At 40.4% G+C, this 18101-nt stretch overlaps 1 protein-coding gene across 1 annotated transcript; it reads right to left on the reverse strand.

Moving 5' to 3' along the window:
• Positions 1-1190: 1190 nt before the first annotated feature.
• On the reverse strand, positions 1191-16809 carry LOC142748013 (neuronal acetylcholine receptor subunit alpha-3-like). Its single transcript, XM_075855132.1, has 5 exons — positions 16693-16809; positions 13353-13397; positions 8252-8361; positions 3630-4635; positions 1191-1980 (listed from the first exon to the last, which is right to left on the reverse strand). The coding sequence occupies exons 1-5, from the start codon at positions 16711-16713 to the stop codon at positions 1858-1860; spliced, it is 1305 nt and encodes a 434-aa protein (XP_075711247.1). The 5' UTR covers positions 16714-16809; the 3' UTR covers positions 1191-1857.
• Between the last annotated feature and the right edge of the window lie 1292 nt (positions 16810-18101).

The raw sequence follows: 18101 nt of genomic DNA on the forward strand, positions 1-18101 counted from the left end.
CATTGTGCCGCAATAAATGTGTTGTTACTATGATGGAAAACGGTTTTTATTCCCTAACAGATATGAGTACACAACAAATAACCATTACCAAACCCCTAGAAAAAAAAAAAGACAGCAAATCATAATCATGTTTTCCCATATAGCCTGGTATTCACTTTGCGTTCTGCAGCTTCTATGTATAGTGGATACATCGAAGCTGCACCACTGAAACGGAGCAACATTTTTAATAAAATTATGTTACAAAAGTGAATAGTATCAAAAAATATATACATTTTTATAAAAAAAAACAGGCACCAAAGTTTTCCAAAGCCTTTAAGGGGTTAAAGAAAATATATCACCATAAATGACACAGGCACTATTATACAAATACATGCTATTTATGGTTGGCACAAGATAGTCATCTTTAACCAAACTGAGATATCTATTGTCTACTTTATTACCGATAGATGACATGATTGTTCTATAGCATGTAACACATCATTTACTGCCTAAAAATAAGAACTTGATTTTTAAAATTTTCTTTTGCCACTTTAAAGGGGTTTTCCCATCTTAAACATTTATGGCATATCCACAAATGTCTGATAGATGCAGGTCACAGAGAGATGTCATAAATGACTAAGATGGGAAAGCCCCTTTAAGTAATTAAATGGACATTCCCTGATTTCTTTCTATGGTCTTCTTTTTCTTTTATTGTAATAACAGTTTCAGGGATGCAAGGATTTTATAGGATAACCTTTTCTGGAGTTTACCTTTTTCTGTTTTATATGTAATGGTGTTACAATTTAAATACATGTGGTTTACTTGTTACACTTTTGCTGCAATTGATAACTGTGGTTTGTATAAAGGAGCAGTGCTTTGTGCAGAGGTTTTGTCCATTAAATTCAATGGGACAAAACTACAGCAAATCCTTGACAAACCAACAAAAGATAGAAAGCAGCAAGTCCTGACAACCAGTTAACGCAATCATGGGCCAAAATATATTAGACTGAAATTTGTAATCGGAATGTCAACCGATACCCGCCCTCCAGTGATTTATCCAGTTCCCAAATCATAGGTAATAGATATATATATCTGAGAGAAAAGACGACACAAGAGACCATGCTTTTATGCTCAAAAACCTTCTCTGCTCTTTATTGATCCAAACAAGTATATAAGTATCATGACAGGAAAGGTGTCGGCTTTGATTTCAGCCAATCATCTACAATATGATAATGACTCTGATTCAGCCAATGAGAATATTTCAATGCATTATAATAATTCTTCACCCCTCAAGGTTCCCACAAGTTAATTTGTCTCTACTTCTTATCTCACTAGAGAATGGAGACTGTAGATAAGATTAAATCATTTAAATAGAGCCCGTCTTCCAGGCTGACCCCCTCCCTCATGGTAAACAATGTCATTGTCCTAAAGACAATTGATCTGCTCCTTACAAGAGTAATAAAACATTCAATTCAAGAACACATAACATAGAATTGCTTCTAGACAGCTGCTGACATATTACTTTTTACTTATTAATCTCAAGATGGCTCCTTCAGGCCAAAAGATGGATTCCAATGATCCAAAATGGACGCCTACCATACAAGATGGAGTCCACGCAAAATGTTATGTGTGAGCGTGCCCTAATTTACCTAGCAATCTCTTGACCCTCCATAAAAAACACACTAGAAAACCAGCATACAGCTACAATGTAGCAGGGCTGTGGCATCACATATGAGGAAAGTTTATTATTGTTCTATTTTTACAATAATTAGTTTCTATGATTTTTTTTTTCTTCTAATGCCCATGCAGCAGCTTCCTTTATATATATTCACTGTATGCATGTAACACAAAGAATACTTTTCATGTTTTAATTCTGCTTCAGGCGCCAAACACCAATGGTTGCAAAAACAGTCCTGCAGTGCCCAGGATGCAGACCAGTATAAACACCCAGAGGAAGATGCGATCAATTACCATGGCGACATATTTCCAGTCATTTTGGATCTAAAGATGAGAAGAACATCAGAATTGGTATTACTTTATACAATGCATATTTTTAAATTAATGAATGTAGATTTTTCTAAAGGTTTTGTATAACTATTGTGTGGGCTTCTTTCCAAGCTATTTTAATTTCGTTTGTCAATCTTGGGTTTTTTAGTTTGGAGAAAGACAGGTTATGAGTGATCGAATCACGATGTACAAATATCTAAATACACAGTATAGAGATTTAATCTAATGATCTTTCCATACCTAGACCTGCAACCATGACAATGGGACATTCACTATGTCTAGAAGAAAAAAGGTTTCGACATCATCAAGGAAGAGGCTTTGTTTCCGCTGCGGAAAGCAGCACTTGAAAAAAAACCCAATAACTATACTTACCCTCTTCTCTGCGCGTAATCCGGCCTCCCATGATGACGTTGCAGGCCATGTGACGCTGCAGTCTGTAATTGGCTGCAGCAGTCACATGGGATGAAACGTCATCCCAAGAGGCCGGACTGCAGGAAGAAGGAGAGCGTTCTGGGTAATTATGATTTTTTTTTCTGGAGTTGCGATTTTTGCTGCGTAATCACTGCGAGTTGCAGCACTTGGCTTTCTGTTGCGGGTTTTACATCCACATTGACAATGGGGAAAACCAGCAACAGGAAATCAACGAAAACGCAGCATAAATTGATATGCTGCAGAATTAAATTCCGCACTGCAGGTCAATTTATTAACGTTTACGCTGCGTTTTTTTTCTGCAGGGTGGGCATGAGATTTTCTAAATCTCATCCACTTTGCTGCTACTGTAAATGCTGCTTCATTTCCGCACACAATTCCATTGCAGAAATTCTGCAGCGTTTATGCTACGTGGGAACCCGGCCTTATTGACAAGTACCTCATAGGGCTTTATTTTGTCTTTTTCTGGATCAACTCTGCAAGATATTAGGTTAAACTTAATGAACTTTTTTCAACCTTATTAACAATGTTACTGTTCTTATAACTGTAAATAAATGCGAGCATTGTAATTACTTTAATACTGATGATAATTGCTAGCAAGCTCAGGCCCTGGCTTTCATTTACTTGTAGACTTTAGTGACCCAAATGTACCGACTTTGAGCAGAGGAATATTTTCACTCACAGGGTTGTTAAACTTTGGTATTCACATCCACAAGTTGGTTGTAGTAATAATAGTACAGTGAATGGATCTTCATAATTTAAAAAACTCAATGGGCCTCATTTATCAATACTGAAAAAACAAGAAAAATGAAAACTGACCTCTGATTGGTTTCTAAGGGCAACAAAAAACTTTTTACTGTTGGGCAGTGTTGATAAATGAGGGCCATTAAGTTTGTAACCTCTCCAATTGAACTTTGATGTCTACAAAGGTAGATACATGGCTCAGATATAAACTGGAAGCTTGTACTGCTTATGAAAACCTAGTTACTATATAACAGTTTATTTGTACAACTTTATATTGGAAAGAGCTATATTATTTTAGCTAACAAGGTCTCGTGACCTATGTGTCAAGGTGCAGTCTGTCCTTATAATTAAGCAGATTTGTAGAATTAGTACTGTACATGTAATATAAATAAATAAATAAATAAATAAATATATATATATATATATATATATATATATATATATATAGTTACACAGAAAATCTCTCTTACCTCTTTGGCTTCATTTTGTATCCTCATGTTCCCTGCTATAAAATGTACACTTTCAATGGCCTCTTTTATCTCTGAAGATAATATTGAATTTGAGATGAGATTGTCCACCGATTCCAAGCTGGACCCCCGTGTAAGGTTGCATGCAATGTCTGATGTATATAATCTTTTTATTTGTCCACAAGGACAGGAGTTATCCTGGCAGGAGAACTGGTCATTACAGCTTCTAATCTCTGAACTGCTGATGCTACTTATGTTGAAGCTATCCCCAATAAAATTTGGTTTGACAGCATTTACGTCTTCTTTCGATGGTCTGGTCATCAACATTATTTTTGGGAGTTTCTCCAAGAAGATTTTCTTCACCCATTCGGGCATTGTGTGCGTTTTAGGAGTTCTGTAGTGCACATTCAGTACAAATACAGTTATAACAATGGAAAGCGTTACAAATATCATTGTAAAAAGTAAATATTCACCAATAAGAGGAATCACCAAGGAGGTTGAAGGAATAATTTCAGTAATAACCAAGAGGAATACAGTAAGTGATAAAAGGACAGACATGCACAATGTCACCTTTTCCCCACAATCTGATGGCAAGTAGAAAACCAAGATTGTTAAGCAGGAAATGAGAAGGCAAGGGATGATCATGTAAATAGTGTAAAACAATGGCAGCCTCCTGATGTATAAATAATATGTAATATCCTGGTAGATTTCTGTACAGCAGTTGTATTTAATTTCATGCTTGTATCCAGGGGCGCTGATAATGACCCACTCTCCGCTCTCCCAGAATTCTTTCAGGTTCATCTCTGTGCCGATCATAACCAGATCAATATTTGCTTTATCATATGTCCAGGAGCCAAACTTCATGGTACAGTTCTGGTAGTCAAATGGGAAGAATGTCACATCTATCCAACAGGAGCTTTTGAATATAGCTGGTGGTATCCATGTTATATCTCCTGTGTGTTTTAATATTGCTTTTGCTTTATCATCCACCTGAAAGACCCCAATTGCACTGAAACCATAAAATATTTCAATTAATGGAAATAAGTTAAAGATACTTGTATATATTTAGTCATATGTGATACATATACAATTATGTTTAGGTTTCCCTATAGGCTACCCTAAGCTACCATTAGCCAAGATGACTCCCAAATGCTACACCTTAGGAGTTTGAGAAAGGATAAATGCTGTAAGCTAAAACATTGCATATTGACGAATAAAAGTTCCTTATTTTTTAGAGGTGGAGTGCTGCCTTTCTTTCTAATTATTGCATTGATGAAGGGGACTTTGGAACTAGTCCGGGTTCATATAGTGTCTGGGAGAAAAGAAACCCTTTCCACACCAACCCATAATTTCTGCCACAAAAAAATAGTTTTGGAGTCTTGTAACAATATTTTAGGATTTTGCACAAACTGCAATTCCCCGGCATAATGTTGTTATCAGAATGACTCTCTTTACAAGCTTTAGAGATCCAACCTGTAGTGAACCATGCATGTTCAAACTCACTGCACTTGTGTTGCAGATTTGTCAGCAGATGCATGATGCTTTGCAAACAAAAATGACAGCCTCTATTCTACGGACAGGTCTACAGGACTTGTAAAGGGAGTGATTTTAATAAGCAAAAAAAAATCAAAACCGATCAACTCACCCACATGTCCTTTAAGTCTCTGTTCAAAAACGAAGGGGACGATGTGCTCGCCAATACATGGAGGTCATCCGAGCTTCAAAGAAGTAAGAAAAAGCTTCTCGAACACTTCTCCAGTTAAAATTAGACATTTTTATTGCAGTCAATTTTCTAATAACAACAGACATCCAAGAGAGATAGTGCACTCACACTTACATGTTTCTGGCTAGTAACAGCCCATGTGCACATTTGGGGGAAAAAAATGTTTCAAGTAAATTTGAAAGTTACTTAAAAATACATTGATTTAATAAAAATTCTAATTCCTTCCAAAGATGTACACAGCCTTTGATCATAGCTATGGAAAAGTGCCGCAGAAGCTTTTTCTTACTACAGTAATTGGAATAATAATATTTTAGGGCATAAGCTTCATTCACATCTGTGTCGGGGTTCCGTTCATGGGTTCCGTCGGACATTTCCGTCAGGGGAACTCATGAACGGAAACCAAACTGAAACAAACGGAAACCATAGCTTTCTGTTTGCATTGGCATTGATTTCAATGGTAACGCATCTGTTGCAAATGGTTTCCGTTTGTCACCGTTCTGTAAGGTTTTCGTTGTTTTGACGGAAGGAATACCTTACAGAACGGTGACAAATGGAAACCATTTGCAACGGATGCGTTACCATTGAAATCAATGCTAATGCAAGCAGAAAGCTATGGTTTCTGTTTGTCTCAGTTTGGTTTCTGTTCATATGTTCCCCTGACGAAAAGGTCCGACGGAACCCATGTACGGAACCCCAACGCAGATGTGAGCGAAGTCTTAACTGTAAAAAGTCCTATTATTTTCTTCAAACTCGTTCCAAACTGTATTCCCTCTTAATTGTTTTAATGGTCATGTTATTAGCAGTTATTACCCTACTAAGATTGACATGTATCACCAGACAAATCTCAGTTCATATACTAGAATCCTAGAGCAAAGGTTGTTGTACTGTGGCACTCTGCCGTAATTGGCATTCATCCACAATTTTATTATTCTGGGTATGGTCATATGAACCTATGTACTGACCACATTATATAATATTTAATGTGAGATAAAACACCAGATTTATATTTTTCTTCCCTTTTAAGTATAGTATATATCAGTTTAGAAAATAAACGTGCTGAGAATAGATAATATGTATCACCATCTGTTAGTGCTGTTATTCTCTAGTTGAATGATTCACAGCTAATCTCAAAGCCAATCTGGATGTGTTTGTGCTACCGTAACAAGCAAGCAGCAGCGCTCTCAGGAACTACTTGAGAGTTTTGTAAACACTCCAATTGCCAAACCACTGTTGACAACAGATACTGGGGGAATTTATTAAGGGCCTGTTCACATCACCATTCGTTTCTGCTGAGGGGTTGCGTCTGAGATTTCCGTCGGGTTAACCACTCAGAGGAAAGTCAAACGGAAACTACAGCTTCCGTTTCCCTCACCATTGAACTCAATGGTAATGGAAACCTAGCTAATTGCTTTCGTCTGTCACCGTTGTGACAGGGTTCCGTTGTTTTGGACGGAATCAATAGCGCAGTCGTTTGACTTTCCTCTGAGAAGTTAACCCGACGGAAACCTCAGACGGAACCCCTCAGCAGAAACGAACGGTGATGTGAACACAGCCTAAGATTGATGTTTCATACGCCAATCTTAATCTAAAAACCTCTGGAATAATATGCCCTTATTTATGAAAAAGTGCACGCCTCTTAGTAAATTAGATGCCTTTCTTACCATCCGTGCGCTTCAAAGTCAAATCTATGGCAGCTATGAGCTTGCGTAGATTTGCACTAAACTTTAGGTCAATTTCTGGCATAAAGGATAATTTGTCAGCCATGAGTGGTCGTTCCCCCTCCCTCTAAGCTCCAACCACTTTTTTTTTTTTTTAAAGTGGCAGAGGCGTAAACATGAAAAGGTCGCAAAATTTTATGAGGCATATGTTATTAGACAGTGCACTTTAATCCACACACACACAGATAAAATATGTTCTTATATAGATGAAACAGTGAACACTAAGTGCACCTCTTAAAAACCCTCAAAACCGCAGAGCTTCAGCAGGTTGAGTGGGTGGAGCAGTGTGAGGATATCAACTCACTGCCAATCAGCAATCACTTCAGCCAGGAATTGCCAGTATTGCCAAGAATTGACAGAGATAGGCCACTGTACTGCAATTTGGGGAGGGGGTTTTGTGGGCGACTCTAGTTGGACATCATTCAGATGTCTATAGCAGTGATATGGAAAGAAAAAAGAAGACACAGAGCGCTCCTCTGGGGTATTGCTGTTGTTGCAGGGTGGTCAACAGTAATGTGCTTAAAATGAGATCTTACACTCACCTTTTAAAGTTGTGCTGGATGGTCGGCAGTCGGCACAACTCGATCATTAAACCAATGGAGCCTCAGTACTCCGTATGTGGGCAGTCTGCTAGCCCTCTGGGTGAACACCGGCGGCTGAATGATGTGGAAGCGATCCAAATTGTGAAAAATAAAAAAAATAGCACTCGTGATGGAAGGCACTCCTGCACTTGTAGATTCAATTCAACTGAAATCCCAGTCGGAACAAGATATCAAATAACGGTAAATTTTTTTTTAATTTTAAAAGGCATACATGCTGTCACAAAATTAGAATAAAAGCTACGCGTTTCGACCCAGAACCAGGGTCTGCCTACATTTTTTTTTTTTTACCCCTATTTGATATATTGTTCCGACTGGGATTTCAGTTGAATTTAATCTACAAGTGCAGGAGCACCTTCCATCAGGGGTGATCATTTTTTTCTTTTTCACAATTTAGATGTCTATAGCGTACACTGCACTAATTGATGGAGGAGACATAGTGGAGAAAATTGCTATAGGAATATTGTATTATACTTATATGCATTTTCAGCCCCTTTTCTCATTAATAAGCATGCGCAGGATTTTTAAAATTAATCCAACAGAACAACTAGTATAATGTCTGACGTCAGCTAGAAAGCTAATTACTTGTTATAGAGAACTATGTCTGGTTTCCAGATCTTTGCAGAAGGGACTCGGATAAATTGAATTCCTCCATACTGTCTTGGATCCCATTTCAGCTTGTAATCGTTCCATATCTGTGAAAATATGAAAAGTTGTGAAGACATGTGTTATAAAGAATCAGAATTTACTGTATTCTCTGTGGATAACAGTTCTATCACTACAAGGGTTAATTCACAACTCCGCAATATTGCGTTTTAGAGCCAAAAATAGGACTGGATTCTGTCATGTGAATGCAAGAAAACGTTTCCCATAGCTGGGACAAGGGGTAAGCAGGAGAGATGACCACCTAGCAATTAGGCTATGTTCACACGGAGGAATAGCAATAGTACCATGTAAATAGTTATCGAAAAGAGATACAGGTGATTGGGAACAGCAGAGCTTTGTTGATACGATGGCAACATTTTTTTTTATATTTCTTTTATACCACTAAATATCAATTGCATCTATCCACTGCATGTAAATGACCAGTAGTGATTGATTTTTAAGGATGAGAATAGTTATTATGGTAATTGAAATTAATCTGACATGTAAGTTCTTTTACAAGGTGTATTGGGCAAGTCAAAACCACAACATTATAGAAAAGGAGTGCAGTTTTGTGTAAAAGCACCATTAAAGAGGCTCTGTCACCACATTCTCAAATCCCTATCTCCTATTGCATGTGATCGGCGCTGCAATGTAGATAACAGTAACGTTTGTTTGTTTTTTTAAAACGTTCATTTTTGGCCAAGTTATGAGTTATTTTATATATATGCAAATGGACTTTGAAATTGACAATTGGGCGTTTTTTTTTGTATGTCCAACTGGGCGTGTATTGTGTTTTTAACTGGGCGTGTTTACGTGTATGACGCTGACCAATCAATGACCAGTCAGTGTCATACACTCATCTCCATTGATTTACACAGCAGCGATGTGCAGCCGCATACACAGAGATTAATGTTAATCCAGTGTCCTGATAATGAATACACATGAAATCCAGCCTGGACGTCATGTGTATTCAGAATCCTGACACTTCTGAATCTTTTCTGTGAGATTCCCGCAAGCCACACGTAATCTCGCGAGATTACGGAGGTAAACGAGATTTCGTTTCCCTTGCTGGAAATCTCAAAGAAAAGAGTCAGAAGTGTCAGGATTCTGAATACAGACGAAGGCTTGTGGGCCGAAACGCGCATCGGGGTTGACACCAGAGACGGTGGCCTCTATGATGGGTAAGAGTTCCTTTTCAGGATCAGCATTTAATCCTATTCAGGACATATAAATTTCTCTCTCACTTGATCATGTATTTATACAGGTACTTTGCTTACTATGAGCACAGGTATTATCCTGGGTGCCCCATGTTTTTCTTGGTGCATATCTTGCTAATTGCTCGTCATTACAGTATCAGTACAAATTCACCTTCTACCATCTGTCGGATTTGATAGAGAATTCACTTAGTTGTTGCTGAGCAGGTCCTCTTATCGCGTCATTTATTGTTTACATATATAGTATATGTTTGTAATATGTTGTAATTTCGATTTCTTGTGGCCACACTGTGGCATCTATTACCTATAGGATTACCTTATCTTCTCTGTACAATCTGGTTGTCTTTCCGCACTGTGGAAATCATCTCTGTTTTTAAACGTGTGTTATTTTATTTTTTCAATAAAATTACATTGTTTTATATTTACTTTGGTGTGTCAGACTCCAATTTTTAGGTTTTGCTAGAGCTATTTAACTTACTACAAAAAAAAATCACTGTGATAAATCTCTGTCCATAGTAATGTATTGAGTAGCTTGAAAAGCTCTTCAAAATCGCTCCAGACAAGTGTGTCGCTCCGAAATCCCAGCATGTAGCCATAAAAAAAATAAAATCACTAGAAAATCTCTTGACCAGAGCAAATTTGAAGAGATTTTCAAGCTACTGAATACATTCCTATGGACAGCGATATCAAATAGATCTTTTGCAGTGGTATAAAGACTAGGATCAACATAGGAATCAATGGCCTCCCAATATCAGGCTGTGATTAAGCGATCGCTCACATACTTGGAAAGTCACCCTGGTAGAACACGTCAGATCTTTGTAAAACATTGTGATGTAGATCAAGTCTTAGGCCCCATGCACATGAACGTGCTTTTGCGGCCGCAATTCCCCCGAAAATCCACGGGAGAATTGCGGCCCCATTCATTCCTATGGGGCCATGCACAAGACCATGGTTTCCACGGTTCGTGCATGGCCCCGTAGCCCGGACCACAGAAAGAACGGGCATATCTTATTACGGCCGTGTTGTGCGGTCCAGGCTCATAGAAAATAATGGCCGCGGCCATGTGCACAGCCCTCGATTTGCGGGCGGCTCGCAGGTGACACTCCGCCCCCGGCCGACCCGAAAATCACGGCCGTGCACATGGCTACGGTCGTGTGCATGAGGCCTTAGGTTTGTGGTATGCAATAAATGAACAGGGTTCATCTGGTCTCTACTTTCTCCTGCAGAGGGAGCCCTAGCACTGCATAGAATCCCATGGTCACACAACCTTTCTGCTGTGTCATAAATAGACTTGACATAAATGGAAGATGCTGAAAAACAATTTTCTTTAAAAAATAAAGTTTCTGATATAGATATTCATTTGACATTATTCAGAAATGTAAATAATTTAATATGTTTTTCAATTTTCTAAACACTTAGCATTAATAACCTTTTGTTACAAGACAAGTAATACTCTGGTAATAATGTACCAAAAGAGGGTATCTGCCTCCTTTCTATTATGAAATACACTACAGGAGCATGCTACTCTCAAAATATTAAAGCTTACTTGAGGTGTGATGTAAACAATACATAGCATGGTGCAACTGTAAGGCTGGATTTACACGAGCGTGGCGTTTTTGCGCACGCAAAAACGCGGCGTTTTGCCTGCTCAAAAGCCACTTAACAGCTCCGTGTGGCAGCAGCATATGATGCGCAGCTGCGCGCTTTTCGCGCAGTCGCCATCATTATGACACTCCATTTGGATGTTTGTAAACAGAAAAGCACGTGGTGCTTTTCTGTTTTCATTCATCCTTTTTAATGCTGTTGCGCGAATCACGCAGTTCGCACGGAAGTGCTCCCGTGTGGTGCGCGTGGTTTTCACGCACCCATTGACTTCAATGGGTGCGTGATGCGCGCAAAACGCCCAAAGAACGGTCATGTCGTGACTTTTTTTCACGCTGAGTAAAAATCACGCACATGTCCACACGGCCCCATAGACTAATATAGGTCCGTGCGACGCACGTGAAAATCACACGCGTTGCACGGACGTAATTCCCGTTCGTCTGAATAAAGCCTAAGGGATTCATATTTCCACATACTCAACCTTGCATTTACCTTCTACTCCGGTTTCAAATTGCATAACATAAATTACCCTCAATGCAGCCCACATCCCAAATACACAACTCGCTGCCACCACCTACTGAATTTTGGGCAGAAAGGTAGCCAACACTCATATGCAGAGGTACCAGCACACTTAGGGGGGATTCACACGAGCGTGTATTCGGTCCGTGCGGGCCGCGTGGTTTTCACGCGGCACGCATGGACAATACAAGTCTATGGGGCAGTACAGACAGTCCGTGCTTTTTGCGCAGCGTTTGTCTGCTGCGCAAAAAGCGCGACAGGTTCAAAAACTCTGCGTATTTCGCGCATCACGCACCCATTGAAGTCAATGGGTGCGTGAAAATCACGCGCACCACACGGAAGCACTTCCGTGGGACGAGCGTGATTCGCGCAACAGCAGTGAAAAGGATGAATGAAAACCGAAAAGCACCACGTGCTTTTCTGTTTCCGAACATCCAAACGGAGTGTCTTTGCGATGAGCGAAGCGGGACAAGCGTACCGAACTTCACCGGGTTCGGCCAAACTCGTTTTGGCCGATCCCGGCAAAAAAATTATCGGTACGCGACGTCAGGAGATAGTCACTGTCCATGGTGCTGAAAGAGTTAAACTGTTTCAGCACCATGGACAGTGACTTGCGATCCCAAAATACATTAACCTGTAAAAAAAACCCGAAGTTCTAACTTACCGATTACTCCTGTCTCCTTCCTGCAGTCCGACCTCCCGGGATGACACTTCAGTTCAAGTGACAGCTCCAGCCAATCACAGGCCAAGCACAGGCTGCAGCCAATCACAGGCTGCAGCGGTCACTTGGACTGCTGCGTCATCCAGGGAGGTGGGGCCCGATGTCAAGAGAGGCGCGTCACCAAGGACGCGTCACCAAGGACGCGTCACCAAGGCAACGGCCGGGAAGTTCTCGGTAAGTAGGAACTTTATCTTTTTTTTGTACAGGTTTTTCGCTGTTGTGTTCGGCATTCACTGTCGAGGGTGCTGAAAGATTTAGCTCTTTCAGCACCTTGGACAGTGACGGGCGTTGACAAGCCTCATCTCTATGATGCCGGCTGCGCGAAAATCACGCAGCCGCGCATCAGACACGCATGACACACGCAGCTGTCAAATGGTTTTTGCGCTCGCAAAACGCTGCGTTGTTTGCGCGCGCAAAAACGCAACATTCGTGTGAATCTCCCCTTACTGCTCTCCAGCAGTCAAAGAGTTACAAGACTAAGGGCAGAATCACACACACAGTTTTGATGCATTTTTTGGTCCTGTTTTTGTCTCAGTTGTTTTTCAGCCAAACCCAGAAGTGGATCTAGAAGGAAACAAAGGATAAACAAAAGTCTGATGCATCTCCTTTCTTCTGCGTCCACTCCTGTGTTTCGTTGAAAAAACTGAGCCAACCATTGTGCCAAAACTGCATTAAAAAAACTTCCATGTGCCTCTGTATGAAACCAGAGGCACACAAAGGTATAGTAAGAGCCCCTAGGTTCCTATATGTGTCGTATTACAGATCCGTACAACATAGATCTGTAATATGATCGGGTGCATGAGGTATTATCCTGCATATCTCTTCATTCCCTGCTGCTGTGTGTGTACAGCGCCCAAACATCAGCATTATAATACACATACAATCACGCATATAGTAGGTTTACAGGAGAGCTGTCTATCAAACTGTAATCTCATGTATATGTGGGATACACCGTTGTACAGTTCTCTTTGCTGTATATACTTACATGTTTCAGCCAAAGGTTGGTTTCCATAATCTGATTAACTTCATCCTAGGAATATGGACACAGAGTGACTTTTATCAACAGCGCAAGACCAATTTATGTATACGTTATATTATTTCTTATTAAAACTAGTATAAATGTAGTTGAGAAATCCGGTTGAAAACAACTATAAATGACAATGACTGATATATTACTGGTTAGGTTAATGCAATAATCTCCACAGCCATGTTCTGGTCTCTTGATGCTATTAGACCACAATTGTCATTCATTTCTAAGTAACCTCAGCCTCACTACTAAGGTTATGTTCACACGCTGAGTCAAAAACGTCTGAAAATACGGAGCTGTTTTCAAGGGAAAACAGCTTCTGATTTTCAGACCTTTTTTAAGCCACTCGCGTTTTTTGCCGTGTTTTTTATGGCCGTTTTTGGCTCCAAAAACGTCCCAAGATGTGACCTGCACTTCTTTTTCTTGGCCATTTTTCTACGCGGCCGTTTCTTAGAACGGCCGCGTAAAAAAAAATGGCCCATCGGAACAGAACACAGTTTTCTTATTTAAATCAATGGGCAGATATTTGGAGGTGTACTGCTTCTGATTTTTCGGCCGTTTTTCGGGCGTTTATGGGCTGAAAAACGGCCGAAAATAGGCCGTGTGAACATACCCTAATACTAGTGAAAAATATATAATAAACTACTATTTGTGTAGAAGCAGTAATACCAGGACTGCTGTTTGTATATTGCTCATTTTATTTTTTAAGGTGGCAATAAACATGAATATAATTAGTTTATTAAACTTATTGTCAATGCATCTATGGTGACAAGAAAAGGTTCCAAGCAATGAAAACAGTGTTATCTCAGTCAAAACATTTATCAAACCTACCTAAAAATGATTCTGTGTTACTAGTAGTTATTGGGAGTCTACAGATAAATATCCCATCAGCGTTGGCTTCCGCTCATCGGTTTCGTTCGACCTTTTTTAGCGGAGACAATAGCGTAGTCGACTACACTATTGTTTCCAGAAAAAAAAAAAAACGGAAACTTCACGGAATAGAAACAAACAGAAACCAATTGCACTGGAAGCATTACCATTGAAATCAATGGTAATGCAAACGGAAGCTATGGTTTCCGTTTGGCTTTCCGTTCATCGGTCCATCCAACTGAAAGGTCTAACGGAACCCATGAACGGTAGCCCGACGCTGATGTAAATAGGCCCTTAATCTTTGTACATTTTACCATTGAGGAATGTAAATAACAAATGTATTATTGATCACTAGGCACAATGTGAGCCAGTGCAGGGGTACCTGGTTGGCTGCAACACACACAGGTTTACACTCAATTCCTGACTTTTTATTAAAGGGGTTGTCGAGGATTAGAAAAAGGGTCTGCTTGTGATTCCAGAAACAGCGCAACTCATGTCCATGGGCTGTGTCTGGAATTGCCGTTTTAGGTCCATGAGACAGCTGCAATAACAGTGGCGCTATTTTGGGCAAAAAAAGTTTACCCTTTTACTAATCCTGGACAATCCGTTTAATCCACATAGCAGAATGTTGAAAATGGGAGGACAAATTAAAGCTCAAACTGACTCTAAACTGGTTATTTGGTGCAGTCATAACACTGGAGAGTAGCTTTGACTGTCCCTGGAGCAGTCTGTGAAATTTTCTTTCACTGACTAAAGGCCAATTTACAAAACCCAAACGCTCGTTCGCAATTTTTGGCCCACGTATACATATCAGCAATCATGTGATCGCATGTTTAGTGCAGCCTTAATCTCGCTGTGTAAACAGGGGATGTGCTGCCAACAAAATGCAAACTGTATGGGAATGGAATGATCATATTAACGATCAGTCGTCCCCATACAGTTTGCAACGGCCCGTGTAATAAGGGCCTAGAAACGAGTGATGATTGACTTGTTATATCGTCAATCGTCGCTTGTTATGGGCAGAAATCTACCCCCCTGTAGGTAGTGCCAAACAGCCCCCAGTAGGTAGTGCCACACAGCCCCCCTTGTAGGTAGTGCCACACAACCCCCCTATAGGTAGTGCCACACAGCCCCCCTGTAGGTAGTGCCACACAGCCCCCTGTAGGTAGTGCCACACAGCCCCCTTGTAGGTAGTGCCACACAGCCCCCTTGTAGGTAGTGCCACACACCCCCATTGTAGGTAGTGCCACACAGCCCCATGTAGCTAGTGCCACACAGCACCCCTGTAAGTAGTGCCACACAGCCCCCTGCAGGTAATATCACACAGCCCCCTGTAGGTAATGCCACACAGCCCCCTGTAGGTAACGCCACACAGCCCCCTGTAGGTAATGCCACACCGCCCCCTGTAGGTAATGCCACACAGCCCCACTGTAGGTAGTGCCACACAGCCCCTTGTAGGTAGTGGCACACAACCCCCTGTAGGTAATGCCACACAGCCCCCTGTAGGTAATGCCACACAGCCCCCTGTAGGTATAGCACACAGCCCCCCTGTAGGTAATGCCACACAGCCCCCCTGTAGGTAGTTCTACACAGCCCCCTTTTACATAGCACCCCCATGGATGGCACCACCCTACCTTCCTGTAGATAGCGCCACTGTAGGGGACCGTTCCAGTAGAAGTCTGACTTAAATGTCCATATATGGACAGTGAAGTCAAGTACTTCTCCTGGAACTAAAACACCGGCCACAGCGCCGGGGATTCCGTTTCAGGAGTATGGGACGTCCCAGGAGAAGTCCCTGACGTGGCTGTCCATATATAGACAGTGAAGTTAGGGACTTCTCCTGGAGCAAAATCCCCGGCCACAGCTTCGGCAACGCTGTGGCCAGGGATTACGCTCCTGCAGGGAGCAAAAAAATACCCTCCTCCTCACATGCACTCACAGAAGCAGAAGAGAGCGAACGTGCTGCAGAAAGCACGGCCGTCACTCGGATCACATCCGAGTGACAACCGTGCTTTACACGGCCCCATAGACTTTTATGGGAGCCGTGCGGCTAGGAGAAAGGCTGAAAATAGGGTTTACCGGGCCATCAAAACATTGGCCGTGTGTATAGCCCCATTTGGGGGTCTATTGTTCCTACTGCTTCAAAAAACGTCCGTCACATGCCCGGGAATCCATGTCGTGTGAATAGGGCCTTACCCTTTATTACCTAATTGATTAGAAATCTAAAGATGTCTAACAAATATCTATTCAGTAAATATTATCTGAAATGTGTAATTTAAGTAGCTGTATTGTCATAGGACTTTTCTATAAAATATTTCAAGATAAAAGAATGCAGGTAAAGAGAATAGTAGAAAGATTAAATACTATAACAGAAAGCTGTTTTACTTCAATAAAAATGTTAACGTGTAACGTTTAATAATAGTCTTACCACTTTAACAAGCTGGGACATTGACACTTCAAACTGTACAGTTACGGGATCAGACACATTTTTTACTGGTCGGATATATGGGTTGTAGTTGTTAAATAAAGTTTTATAGAGTTTGTGTTCTTCATTGAAGCATTCACACCCTAGAAGTAAAAACATTGGACATCATTATTACATGGGTGCTCACTATGTTGTTTAATGTATATACTGAATAATGCAGCCCTCTCCAGGGTTCTGTTACTTTATTTAAAATGCATTACAATACAGAAAAAGCATAAAAGAAAAACTCCACCATAAATGGAATCATAGTAGGCTTTCCTGGAGTTTCCAGTGATCCGTAACTCGCTCAAATTGTAAGTTAAAGGGATTGTCGAGTTTATAAAAAAACATTTTCATATAACCTATTAGAGATATCTTAGTTAATAGAGGGGGTCCCCTGTTCAGGACCCTCATCTCTTGGACAGAGTGGTTACTAAAAGCGTCTCTTGCTCTGGAGGACTTGTCCTGTATTACACAGACAACCTATTGATTTGTATGATAACTGTGTAATGCTTAATTTCACCTGTGGTGTCACTGCAGGGAAATTGAACACTTACTTCCAGGTTTTCCTAAATATTACAGCTGGTCTCTGGGGATCTCAGCAGGGGGACAAGTTGATGAAATATTTTTTTCTATTAGCATAATATACATTTCTTGTTATATTTATATTATACTGTCAATAATCTCTACTATAAGGTATGTTTATTCATTTGCTTAACACTTCGGTCATATATTTAAATTGACGTGGTTATGTAATTTACCATTTTAATTTGTTTTTTCATTAGTGAAAAGGCAATGCTGCTACTTTGCCAAGAAGAGTTTGTCAAGGGTACAGAATGATTGTAAAATGCTTTGGAATATTTATTACCCCTATGGCATTTTCTGTTTGACCTTTCCTATAGCAAATATATGCATGAATCAAAAGGTTCACATATTTATAATTATGCATTACAAACGGCCTAAATACCTTTATATTATTTTTTATAATAACGTTGAGCCTCATGAAAAGCTTGGTGCAATGGCAAGCTATTATTGGTCCAATTGAACTAGATAATGCTTTCTGATATTGAAGGGCCTATAAGTGGGATTGGTATGGGGAGCTGTTATGATTATCTTCTTTGGATATTTATTATTAATTGCAATTGTATTAGAAATGCGCCACATTCTTTATTATTTCGGCGCACTGTCACACTTGTAATGAACTAAGCCACACCCCCAAACTGAAAACTACACAAGGAAAACATATGTGGTGCACTTATGTACCATTTTCTTCTCCAAATTAGGGTAAGGCCATACGGAGCGGCACTGACACAGCCGCACCGGCACCATGTTTGTCACGCCTGTCAAATTGCCTAATTACCGCACGTTGTTAC

The sequence above is a fragment of the Rhinoderma darwinii genome, chromosome 3 (genome assembly GCF_050947455.1).
Source record: "Rhinoderma darwinii isolate aRhiDar2 chromosome 3, aRhiDar2.hap1, whole genome shotgun sequence".
NCBI lineage: Eukaryota > Metazoa > Chordata > Amphibia > Anura > Rhinodermatidae > Rhinoderma > Rhinoderma darwinii.